The 13387-nt window shown below is 36.2% G+C and overlaps 2 protein-coding genes and 1 pseudogene across 2 annotated transcripts; 1 reads left to right on the forward strand and 2 right to left on the reverse strand.

The window, feature by feature from the left end:
- Positions 1-93: 93 nt before the first annotated feature.
- Positions 94-4313, reverse strand: LOC106138327 (uncharacterized; annotated as a pseudogene).
- Positions 4314-8209: 3896 nt separating this feature from the next.
- Positions 8210-11031, reverse strand: LOC132901975 (uncharacterized). The gene is made up of 2 exons (XM_060945360.1): positions 10654-11031; positions 8210-9720 (listed from the first exon to the last, which is right to left on the reverse strand). Exons 1-2 carry the CDS (start codon positions 11029-11031, stop codon positions 8971-8973), a joined length of 1128 nt encoding a protein of 375 aa, XP_060801343.1. The 3' UTR covers positions 8210-8970.
- Positions 8381-10671, forward strand: LOC132901971 (uncharacterized). Its single transcript, XM_060945355.1, has 2 exons — positions 8381-8881; positions 9773-10671. Exons 1-2 carry the CDS (start codon positions 8381-8383, stop codon positions 10541-10543), a joined length of 1272 nt encoding a protein of 423 aa, XP_060801338.1. The 3' UTR covers positions 10544-10671.
- Positions 11032-13387: the final 2356 nt, after the last annotated feature.

Below are 13387 nucleotides of genomic sequence, written 5' to 3' on the forward strand. Positions count from 1 at the left end.
AGAAATCTCAGTCACTCTTTAAATAACACACATTTATAAAACTAAGGAAATCGTAAATGAAGACACAGTTCTAAATTGAAATTATTTATTATTTTAATTTATTCTAACAGAGTAATTATGGTCCACAGGGACGATTCCAGACAAATCACTATCTGTCGCATCCGAATCTGTGCTGCTATCGTTTCCTACTTCAATTATGAAACTATCAGTAACATTGTCCATACAACTATCACGTTCACAAAATTTATCTTCTATATTTTTGACGTGTTGACACTGTTTTTGCCAATCATGGGGGGTTATAGATAAAAAAGCTTCTTTAGTTAGTTTTACAATATTCCCAGATTCTTGTCCGACATTATTAGAAGCTACTCGTCTCTTTAAGAGGCTCCACATAAACTCACTATCACTTGATGGCCGTGACTTATCAATAATTGGTCAGCATCATAAATTGGTGCTTCTTTGTGCTTTTTATAATTTGATAGAGTTCTGCTTTCAACATTGTTGGTAAATATGACAATCCCTTATTTGTAATCCAATTTTGCATTTGCAGTTTTGACGAACTCCTAGTAGGTGCTCTATTCACTTGTACGGTGAGATAGGGAGCATTATCCATGACGACTAAGGAGTTTGGAGGCAAATTAGGTATAAGTTTCTCTGAAGGCACTTCATGAAATTAGTTCTGTTCATATCGTCATGGTAATCTCCGGATTTACTCTGTGATTTCAAAATCTATTGAGCATTAGGAATAAATCCCATTTCTCTACCTGCATTAACAATAATCCATCGCGTTCCAGCAGAATCATTTGTTAGTACTCCGTCCTCGTCATCTTTTTGCCAACATTTTTTCACTGCATATGATGCATGAATGTATGTTTCGTCTAAGAAAACTATTGGCCGTCCGTCTATACGATATTTCCTCATGGTATCGATATATTTGCGTCTCCATGCAAATATGTCGTGTCTTTCCATTATTTTCCGCTTCGAACCAAATTTTTTGTACTGAAATCCAAGCTGTTTTAAAATTTTCCACAAAGTCGTTCGGCCCCCTACAAAATTGATGTCATTCTTTAATTCTACAAGTAATTTATTTAAGGTAGGAACAACTTTTCACACAACATAAGGGGACAGAAAAGTACAGAGCTGCCAGTGAAAATCAAAGCGTAACATTTTTAAATTTTTAACGTTCTATGTAAAGAACAGATGTACTCTAGAGGAAATAGATTTATTTTCAAAATTGGATACAAGGTATCACTTATTGACGATAACTTAAATCTAATTAACTACTACCGCTTCCAAAGCGCATGTGTAGAAGAAGCGGCGGAACAAACTAAACTGCAGCATTTTCATCGGACGTCAATTTACAAATATAGATCTTTTAAATCTAAATCGTGGACGAATTCACATTGTCTACATTAAAAAACATGAATGAATGTAGAACCAATTATGTCAATACGAAAATTTCGTCAAAAAAATAAAAATAAAGATAAAATAAAATATGTACATACTGTACAAATTATGTCAAGATCATGTCAAAAATACACAAGCATTTAAGAGGCCATTATGTCAAGCTCGGGCCACACATGTTTATCATTAAAATAATCCTCCGTGCTGTATAGGCTTTCCTACAAAGCTCATCTTTAATATACTTTTTGAATTTTCTATCATTCATTTCAAGAACACTTTTTGGTAATTTATTATAAAAACTTTTACAATTAATCAGAAATGATTTCCCTACTTTAGCCAGCCGATGTGTTGGGATCGACAACTTATAATTGTTCCGCAGTGATCTACTACGAGGGCGGGGTGAAAAATTCTCGGCCTGACAATGAAAAACTACGATTTCAATTAAAAAGTTATTTTATTTCTCTACATATTCTCCGTAGACTTCAACACACCTGGTCCAGCGTTTCTCTTACATCGTAATTCCTTCTTGGAAGTGAGAATCTGGGAGCCCGAAAAAATACCCATCTACTGCCTCTTGAATTCTTCATTGGAAGAAAAACGCTTCCCAGAGACGAATTTTTTCAAGTTTGGGAATAAATGGAAGTCTGAGGGAGTCAAATCCGGAGAAAAGGGGGGATTATCGAGCAAGTCATACCCCAAATCACGGAGTTTTACCATCGCCAAAGCACATTTGTGGACGGGTGCATTGTTCTGATGGAAGATGATTTTTTTCTTCGCCAACGCAGGCCATTTTTCGCAAATTTTAGCATACAGCTGGTCAGGAAGGTTGGAGTAATATTGCCCAGTAATTGTTTTGCCTTTTTCAAGGTAATCAGTCAACAGAATTCCGTTCGCATCCCAGAAGACACTGACATGACCTTTTCAGCAGACACAATCGACTTCGCTTTCTTTGGCGCTGAACCACCGGCTTAAACCCACTGCTTCGACTGCTCTTTTGTTTCTGGCGTGAAGTGGTGGACCCATGTTTCATCCATAGTTATATCTGTCCCAACAATGCTGGGAAAGTCGTTAGCGCATTTGCTTTTGATCAGCAAAGAGATTGAAAGCAAAGAGAAATTAACAAAGAGATATTGTACGAAGCTCGAAGTCCTTCGTCATCTTGCTTAGCAGCCGCCGAAAATAGTTTTGCTACACTTGGCTGAGTATTATGCTTTTTCTCTAAGTCTTGAAAATATGCTACATTCTTGTCTTTCTTATCTGGATGCATTTTATTCAAATGATCTTGCAGCCTTCAGGGCTGGCGCTTCATTGCTTCATTCGAAAATGTTTTTAGACATAGAAGACACAAAGGCGACGATGGGTTTATGGGATTTTCAATAAATCCGAATTTGATATATTCCGCACTGTATTGCCGTCTCTTCTTTTTTACTTCCGACATTGTTTTGCTTTGAGAAATACATTCCACTTCGCGAGTAGTGTAAAGGAGGCGTAAGTACTACTCATCTAATGCGCGCGAAACCACAAATGAAAATAAAATAAATATTACATTGTTTATATAGGAATGCTTAAGCAATACGCACCGACAGGAATAAAACAAACATGCATAAACTCGTTTATCTCATTCGACGCTCAATGGTACTCAACAAGTCCGAACAAGTATTCAATGAACCAGCCGACTGATACAGGAATGCACGTTTTTGTTAAATAACCCGAATTGTGCGCATTTTAATAGTTATTACCACCTATTAAAATGCGAAAGTGTGTCTGTTGCCTTTTCATTTGTTTGTTTGTGTCTACTTTCATTACGAAACGGAGCGACCGATTGACATGATTTTAATTTTTTCTACATTCAATAAAATAGCACAGATATATGAACTACGGCGTACGTAGTTTATAATTATACTACGCTACGCGGAGAGAAATATAGAACCGAGTTTGAGCAATCTTTTAATTCATATTAGTTGATGTTCACAAGTTGTTGTTGTGAGTCGAGAGCTCTTGAATTCGTTGTTTAAGAGGCCTCCTAGCTAAATAAAATAACAAATCACTCCCCCCCGCCTCTACACAACGCCCCCATTTTCTTTCTGGGTCTCTTACCTTGAGACCCTTGAGACCTGCAGCGCCCACAAGGGGGCGTTATCGCCCACTTTGGGAAAGACTGATCTATAATGTGGTCACTTTTTACGTATTCTTCTACAGATTTGGTTTAATTACGCAAAATCTCTCACTCTCTTGGTCCCATTAGATTAACTTTTTCTTTAACAAGCTCAATAGCATTATTAAGATTCCATTTAACGTTTTTACTACCCACATACTGTTCGATTATAGACCAAGCCATCACAATCGGATTGAGATCAGGGTGATACGGAGGCAGTCTCAGAATTTTGTGATATTTTCAGACAAAATCTTGTCAATAGAAAACTTTTTAAATTGTTCTTTGTGTTTTTATTAGCTGATATAACTGCGGTTTTAACATTTTTTCATCGTATTCAATACCTTTTTCAGACAGCCAGACTTGCATATCAGCGTTTGATGTGGGTGCAAGGTAGTACTGTTTATTATGATAGGAAGCGTTATCAACCAAGACAGCAGAATTAGGTGGAATCTTAGGGATAAGTTTGGTTCTTAACCATTTTTCGTAGTTGTCGTAGTTCATGTTGTTGTGATAGTCTCTTGATTTGCCTCCAGTTTTGAAAGTGAGCAACGCATTTGGAACAAAGCCCGCCACGGACCCAGCATGTGCGATGACCACGCGTTGTCCTTTAGAAATTGGCGTTTTAAGGCCCTTTGTTGAACCATCCGTCCAAGCTTTGAGGTTTGAGTGTGATGAATCCACGTATAATTCATCTTTGTAAATTATCGCATGCCATGCATAGGTACTCGATTCGCTTGAATCGAATGTTTGTAGTTTCTATCAAAACCTTTCTGTTATTTTCTGTTTTCTTCCATTTAAAACCCAATTCTTTTATTATCTGTCGAAGACTTGTTTTAGAGCCTTGAAAATTAAAATCTTCCTGTAATTTTTGTTTAAGTTTTTCAATTGTTGGAAGCTCTTTATTAGTTACTAGATGAAAACCCGGCTTCGCTCGGGTGAAATGTGACTCATAATAATACTAATTAGGTGCAAAATGTAGGTAGATATTTCTGTAGTCATAGGTTCTCAAGTAATATCAAAGGTATAAGCAGGGCATAGATTCGTATAGCTTCGTTCATTGTGTAAACACAATGAATACCTATAGTAAATAAAAACTGCAAAAGTTTTTAAACAAATAATTATTATTTTAAATCAACATACAAAATAAACTAACATAACTTAACAAAACATATAATTTTTAAGGTTTATTATCTGTAAGCCTTTCTTTTTCTTTACTTTGGCAGGTAGATAAGTACCTACTTACTAATTTTAAAACTAAAAAATGAAATTGTTGTCCTTTATTCAAATCGGCTAAATCAAAAATAAGATTAGGAAGTATGTAAATTGTTATCTGTAAGCCTTTCTTTTTCTTTACTTTGGCAGGTAGATAAGTACCTACTTACTAATTTTAAAACTAAAAAATGAAATTGTTGTCCTTTATTCAAATCGGCTAAATCAAAAATAAGATTAGGAAGTATGTAAATTGTAATTTTACAATTTGTACTTATCCAAGAATTTGGCAAAGGTATAATAAACTAACATAACAAAACATATAATGTTTAAGGTTTAGTATAATAAACTAACATAACAAAACATATAATTTTTAAGGTTTATTATCTGTAAGCCTTTTGTTTTAAGCACTCAGTCTTTTTCTCTACTTTGGCAGGTAGATAAGTACCTACTTAGTAATTTTAAAACTAAAAAATGAAATTGTTGTTCTTTATTCAAACCGACTAAATCAAAAATATGATTAGGAAGTATGTAAATTGTAATTTTACAATGAGTACTTATCCAAGAATTTGGCAAAGGCAATAAACTAACATAACAAAACATATAATTTTTAAGGTTTATTATTTGTAAGCCTTTTTGTTTTAAGCACTCAGTCTTTTTCTCTACTTTGGCAGGTAGATAAGTACCTACATACTAATTTTAAAACTAAAAAATGAAATTGTTGTTCTTTATTCAAATCGGCTAAATCAAAAATAAGATTAGGAAGTATGTAAATTGTAATTTTACAATGAGTACTTATCCAAGAATTTGGCAAAGGTACTTATAAAGGACTATTCTCTTTATACATCACAGGTTGATTATCATAAAATTTCTCTATATATAATATTTTTCGTTAAATATTTATCACCATTCAAGCCTTGTTCAGTGGTATTGATAATTTGAATTTTTACATCATCGAATCTTCGAACTCGAGAGAAGGCAACATAGAGCTGGCCATGGGTGAACACAGGATTAGGTAAAAATATACCGATTTTGTCGAAAGTTTGTCCTTGGCTTTTGTTTATTGTCATAGCGAATGCTATGCGAATGGGAAACTGAAGCCGACTAAATTTAAAAGGCAGTTGACTGTTAGATGGCTGGAGACGAATTCGAGGAATAAAAACTCTGGTTCCCACATGGCTACCACAAATAATTTCGGCATCAATGACACGTGAAGCTAACGCTCTAACAATAAGGCGGGTTCCGTTGCACAACCCAATAGTCGGGTTTAAATTTCTCAAAAGCATTACTATACAACCAACTTTTAATTTTAGAATGTGTGGTGGTAGTCCTGCAGGCGTTATAGAATTTAGGTATTCTACAGGATAGTTTAAAACATCATTATGATCGTCCTCAACCACAGCGTCAGAACTCTCATAAATTTTAAGCAGGCCGGGGATTTTTTCGACAACTTGGTCGTTCAATTGAAAACAATCATCGTTTTTGGGAGTAAGGATAGCTTTCATTGAATAACTTTTATAATCATTCATGTTAAGGGAAACACCAAAAATATGGTCTAAAATTGAATTATCTACAATGCATCGCTGAGGCAGTTCAATATGGTCGTCACCATCTACATTAGCTGATCCATCGCCTACCTTTAATACCCATTGAGCAAACTCTAAATCATCGTATGCTCTCATATTATGAGTCAATTGGAGTTGAGTAAAGTTTGGCCACATTGAAAAGTGCTTAATTGAAGCTTTTATAATATCATTTCGTGATCCATTAACTACAACTGGTAAAATCTGTCGAAAATCTCCTGCAAATAACAATGTTTTGCCTCCAAAAGGTAATTTATTTTTCATTATATCTTGAAGGAGACGATCAACTACAACAATATCCTGACATTTAGTCATGGGTGCTTCATCCCAAATGATTAAATGAGTTTCCTTCAATAACTTAGCTGCTGGTGACCCTAACGACATATGAGACGTAGAATCTGCATCTGAATTAATTGGAATTTTAAATCGCGAGTGAGCTGTTCTACCACCATCTAACAGAGTTGTAATGTCATCTAAAAGTTCCTCCAATTTAAGTTTAAAAATTCTGGCAATTAAATCGGGTCTATGTTCTTTTTTAGTGCCTTGTAAATTATCTAAGATTTCCTGCCAATTCGGATTGCACGTAAATGTTATAAATAGGTCTGGTTTACCATACTTGCACACAATCGCCATGGAATCCTGATAATTTTGCATCATATGCCGGGGACTTCCCACATAAGTTGACAATTCACACCTCAGAAAGAAAACATAACAAAATTCACTTAAAAACACAACCTGCCTACATACCTACTAAAATACTACTCACCATCTTTACGAAGAGCCCTTCGCTGTATCCACTTTCCACAATTGTGACAATGTTTACCAAATGCAAGGAGATTCGGCTGTTAACAAAATGATATAGGTATCAACAAAAACAAAAGACTAAACGAAGTCAAAAGACACGACCAATGACAGATTTTATGAAATACTTACGATTTTCGGCATGATGTATAATTCAAACAAAGTAAATCACTATGAAATGCAGTTCAAATTACTTTAATTTCTTTGGCAATGCAACAGCAAAAATATATACATTACAAAGAGTACCTACCTATCATAAAAATGTGTCAAAAACAATATTTTCGCGAAACGTCAACGACTGAAGAAAACTATATTTTGATAAGATTCACTCCATTCCTAGCTTCATTCACTCAATGTTTCCGGCATGACGTTTCGTTTTACACTGTCCCATGAGTAGTAACAGTTCTTTGTATACTTCTTTGGCGCGACGATGCACGCGATGTGTTGAAGGCGAGGCGTATGAAACGGAACGCATGACGTTTCGTTTTACACTGTCCCATGAGTAACAGTTCTTTGTGTAGGTTACTTCTTTGGCGCGACGACGCACGTGATGTGTTGAAGGCGAGGCGTATGAAACGGAACGTTTATTAACTACCCAAGATGGCGACTGTGGTTTATGGTTTGTTTATCAGTGCCATTAGAATTTAACGAAATACTCCATAATCCGAATTTTGCGGATATGTGTTGTCGACTCGAAATCAATATTTTTTTATGTTTTGTTATTCATATAAGGTTTCGATCGAGTCTACCGTACCCCTTGACGAAATTATTAATATAGATGTGAAAGTTATGAATGCACCTTTTAATAACTCCTTGGCCAAAGTTATCGATTTCAGTTATTGGTTTTGCACGCGGTATTTTTTCCCAGGAGTTATAGGATACCTCATATCGCTTAATAATTGTCAAAACATATGGTTTAACAACATTGGTTGACGTCAAATAAATTACTTAAAACTAAGTTTACTGCCGCTTCCAAGGCGTCAGTGCAGAAGAAGCGGTAACAAACTGCACTGCAGCATTTTCTACTACAACGTCAACTTCACAATATCAATTAAGGTACAGTTACACATGCTCATTACTAGCATGCTAAAAAACGTGCTATTAGTATGCTTAATATGAGTATGCTTATGAACTGTTTACATTTGCTAGCAATAAGCATGCTAGTTTTAAGTATGCTACTAAATAAGCATGCTCAAAGCAAACACTCCAACACAAATGCGATTTTAGCATGCTCTTTGTTAGTTCAAACAAAACCATGGACGATGAAACAACCATCCGTACGGAGCTTAATAAAGTTATTCTTTTGCTATCGTTGCAATGCATCCGAAGACTTCTCTCAGGTAGAAAGAGAAAAAACCAATGTAAAAGGAATAGGAAGATTTGGGTCCGTGATTGGCTAAGTAGAAGGGAACAACTTGGAGCAAGTACTCGATTGCTAGTAGAAATGCGAGAAGAAGATATTGATGGTTACAAAAATCATTTGCGCATGTTACCGCATCAGTTTGACGAGTTACTATCTAAAGTTGAAAGCGCTATAAAGAAACAAGATACACACATGCGAAATGCTATTCCACCAAAAGTGAAACTGGAAGTGACATTGAGGTATCTAGCAACTGGAGATTCGTTATACACATTAGAAGCACTTCACAGAGTTGCAAGGTCTACTATATCTCTATTTATACCTGAAGTGTGTGATGCAATATACAATGTTCTGAAGGATTATATGCGGGTAAGTAAAGTAAACCAGTGATTATTAGTTTAAATCAAGTATTTATTGTTTAAAATCTAGATTAAAAACTTACTAAACTAAATTTAACTTTAACACATTTTCCATGCTTTGTTCAACAAATCTTCTTCAGAGACAGTAGAATCTGATTGGGATAACGCGTAAGGAAGTGTGTAAGTGACTGTATTTGTGTTTGTACTGGGAGGTATGAAAGTCATTGTCTGTGTGTTTGTAGTAGGAGGAGTGTAAGTGACTGTATTTGTGTTTGTACTGGGAGGTATGAAAGTCATTGTCTGTGTGTTTGTAGTAGGAGGAGTGTAAGTGACTGTATTTGTGTTTGTACTGGGAGGTATGAAAGTCATTGTCTGTGTGTTTGTAGTAGGAGGTGTGTAAGTGACTGTATTTGTGTTTGTACTGGGAGGTATGAAAGTCATTGTTTGTGTAAAGGGAGACAAATTTGGGTACTGGCGTCGACGTCTTGCTGCAGTCAGAATTGTTTGGATCTCATGTTGTACATCTAATGCGTCGTACAATGGTAGAGTTCGCAATTGAGCTGCAACATTTTGAGCAAAATAATGGAATTCGTCGTAATTAGGCGGTGCATTTATAGCAGAACTAATATTTTGTAAACGATCGAGAGCATATGTAATGGGTTCTTCTTGTAAGCTTCTTTTTCTACGTCGTGTTGATGAGTTATTAGATGAACGCGATTGTGATCGATCTTCTGTAGTTGGACTAGGAGAGGGTGATAACACATTCATCGATTGCGGCGTCAACGAGTTTGAATATGAAACAGCGTCACTTGGTTGTGAATCTTGCGATGGCTCGTCTCTGTCTTGTATCTGTAAAAAAAATATATTAAGTTTATAAAATACTTATTTGTTTTTTTTACAGATTCCCGGTTCTGAAGATTGGAAACGCATTGAACATGGATTTAGAACTAAATGGAACTTTCCAGGTTGTGTCGGAGCGTTGGATGGCAAACATATAAATATATTCGCCCCTGATGATACTTCTGACTACTATAACTACAAGGGCGCTCATAGCATCATACTTCTGGCACTAGTTGATGATGACTATTGTTTTTCATACGTAAATGTTGGGACTAATGGTAGAGCTTCTGATGGAGGTGTTTATCAAAAATCTAATTTAGCACAAGCTTTGGAAAATAATTCTCTCAATTTTCCGGACCAATCAGTTATTGTGGCAGACGCTGCTTTTCCTCTAAAGTCATACCTTATGAAGCCCTATCGAACAACTCCAACGCGTAAAGAAAAAATATTTAACTACCGTTTATCGAGAGCCAGACGAATCGTTGAAAATGCGTTTGGTATTTTAGTGACACGATTTCGAGTTTTTATGGATGCCATAGATATGGCCCCCAAAAATGTCGATAGAATTACATTAGCTGCCTGCTCTTTACACAATTGGCTTCGGAAAACATCTGATATGTACATCACGCAAAGATGCGTCGACTTTGAAGATACACAACAACGTGTTGTGGTACCAGGATCATGGAGGGCACAACTACGGACTGCTTTGGAAGGCTTACCACCTACACGCTACGCTAACCACGCTTCTCGACAGGCAGGAGCGATAAGAGACACCTATGCGCAGCTCTTTGAAACTACAGAGGCGGTACCGTGGCAAGGTCATATGATTTAAATTAATAACTAGATAGAAAATGCTGTACTACTTATTCTATGATATTAAATAATTGTGTGTTACTAACAGTTACGTGCATTTTTATTTAAGTATTGTAAACCAAAACTCACCAATTCCATAGAAATAGGGTCCCTGTAATCGCCAGTGTCTCCAAGGAAAGAATGCATTTCGTGAAACCAGGACATAGATGGGTTGTCCACAGTAGCGGCACCAGAACCGGATCGCTTGGAATTCTCAATTTTTTTTAATTCGCTGTGGTAAACGGACCTCAAGTTCTTGATTTTTGATTTTATAATTTTCACAGTCAAAGTAGGATCGTCCATGTTGGTTAATAAATCTTGATATGCATTATTTCTTGCAATATTGTTTTTGTACTGTGGTATATGCGGATTCCATAGGCACTCGTTGTTCCGATATAAAATTACAAATTTCAACGTTTTTTCATCGCCCCAGCGAGACATTTTTGGCGAGAAATTGTGCACGCGCATCTACTGTGAACGACTGATCGCTACTAGCATGCTCAATAAGCAAACCTGTTTACACGCGCTAAAAGCACGCCCCCTTCCACCCGCGCCGCAGGTAGCATGCCCAAAAATCGCACGGCCGTCGATTTTTGAGCATACTCGTAATTAGCATGCTAATTATTAGCAATGTTTCGACACACATACCACTAAGTAGCAATTGCTCAATAGTGGCATGCTTTCGTGCTAGTAATGAGCATGTGTAACTGTAGCTTTAGTGCTTGTTCACGTAGCTACGCGCGGGCGCGGGAAACGTTGCGAGTTCGTGTTCACATTAACCGCCAGGCGTTCGCGCGAGTGTGACGTATTGTCAGAGGTCGTAAATATGGACGACGATCTTTTATTTTTAACCGAAAATTCATACCTAAAATGGGAGATGCTAAAAATTAGAATTGGTGTCCACGAAATCAATAAAGAAAGAGAACGGTATGGTGAATTTCATACTTTATATGGTAATTTGAGAGAACATCCTTCAAGATTTTTTGGATATAGATAGATAGATAAAACTCTTTATTGCACCATAAGAGTAAAACATACAAAACAACACAAAGCAGATATAGATGGTACAAAGGCGGACTTATCGCTAATGCAATCTCTTCCAGTCAACCTTTGGGTGGAAGGAAACCAAACAGGAGATCGGCGTTGGCGCAGAGCAAAATAAATAAATGTTTGAATATAATAAAATACATACAGAATATATATCTATATATAATACATATAAATACATACAAATACGCATAAATACAGATAAATACATAATAATAACATATACTTAGGATAGAGTAGAAAGATAATGAGACCTAACGAGATTTTTGAAACTATTAATAGTCTGGGCTTTCCTGATATCGACAGGGAGAGCATTCCATAGACGGACAGCTTGTACAGTAAAAGAGTGGGAGTAAAAATTGGTGTTGGATGTCGGTAGTCTTAGTCGTAGGGTAACCGTGCTACGCAGACTGCGGTTGACGCCTTGGGCATCGCTATAAAAATTGAAGCGCTCCTTTAAATAAGATGGAGAAAACGGATTAAATAAGACCGAATAGAGCATTGTCACAATATGCAAATTGCGACGGAGTCGGATAGGAAGCCACTTCAGCTGCGAACGGAAAGAAGAAACGTGATCATATTTGCGAAGCCCAAATATGAAACGAATAGAAAGATTTTGAAGACGCTCGAGTTTGTTTAACTGTTCCTCAGTGACGTCGAGATAAGCAGTATCAGCGTAATCAAGGAGAGGGAGAAGAGATTGTGTCAGCGCAATTTTAGTATCAACAGGTAGGAAATTACGTAACCTTCTAAGCGAACTGAATGCTAAGAACATTTTCCTGCTCACGTCATTAATATGATGCGACCATGACAAAGTTTTGTCGAATATTAAACCCAAATTTTTTACCTTGTCACTAAAAGGAATTACCACATTATCAAAATTAAGAGGAGGCACTAATCTCCAATCAATACGAGAAACAAAATAAGGGCTACCGATTATGATTGCCTGCGTTTTAGACGGATTCACCTTAATTCCAAAAGATCTCCATCTCTCCATCCTCTCATCCAAAAGATATACCAGGATGAGTGTCAAATGTTTTGATTACATACTGGATTCAATAAGGAGTGATATTTCAAAAGTAGACACAAATTTTCATAAAAGTATAAAGCCCGAAGAAAGACTATTTGTAACTATAAGGTGAGTTTAAAAAAAGAATTTTCATAGTAAGTAAATTTATCATTTTTATCGGGGTACATATTGCAGTTATTCAAATTCAAACAAAGTTCCTCTTTATTATTTTATTTAAGTAATTTACATTATCGTTATCAATAATACAAAGTTTAATTTCCATAATTAGTTGTGTTATAATCGTATGTATTGTATCCATGGTAGGACTGAGTCATGCCACTATTCATTTCATCCATAATAACTTGTGTTATATTGTTTCTAACACGTAGTTTTTGCATAGGAGATAAGTCTTTCATGTACGGCATGCCGATGGTCCGGCAAGGAGATGTAGTGAAACACGTAATGGTTTAAAGTGTCTATTTTACATATATCGGTTGCTTATATACTAATAAAGGACGTGCGTTTTGCTATCTAACTTAATCTCTAAACTTTATCTTATAGTGTGCCTTATCTGGTTATGTGCTGATTGTATGTACGACGATGTCGCTACATATACTCCCCCCTTGATAAAAAATGTTTGTTGTCACCCGATGCACTTATGCTGATTATTTTTTGTTGCTGATCGTATTCTTTTGTCTACCGTCTTCATTATTCCGTATAAGAGGGCGATTCCTAGAGAGATTATGATCTGTCCGATGGCGATGTTCC

This window comes from Amyelois transitella, chromosome 8 (assembly GCF_032362555.1).
Source record: "Amyelois transitella isolate CPQ chromosome 8, ilAmyTran1.1, whole genome shotgun sequence".
Classification (NCBI taxonomy): Eukaryota; Metazoa; Arthropoda; class Insecta; order Lepidoptera; family Pyralidae; genus Amyelois; species Amyelois transitella.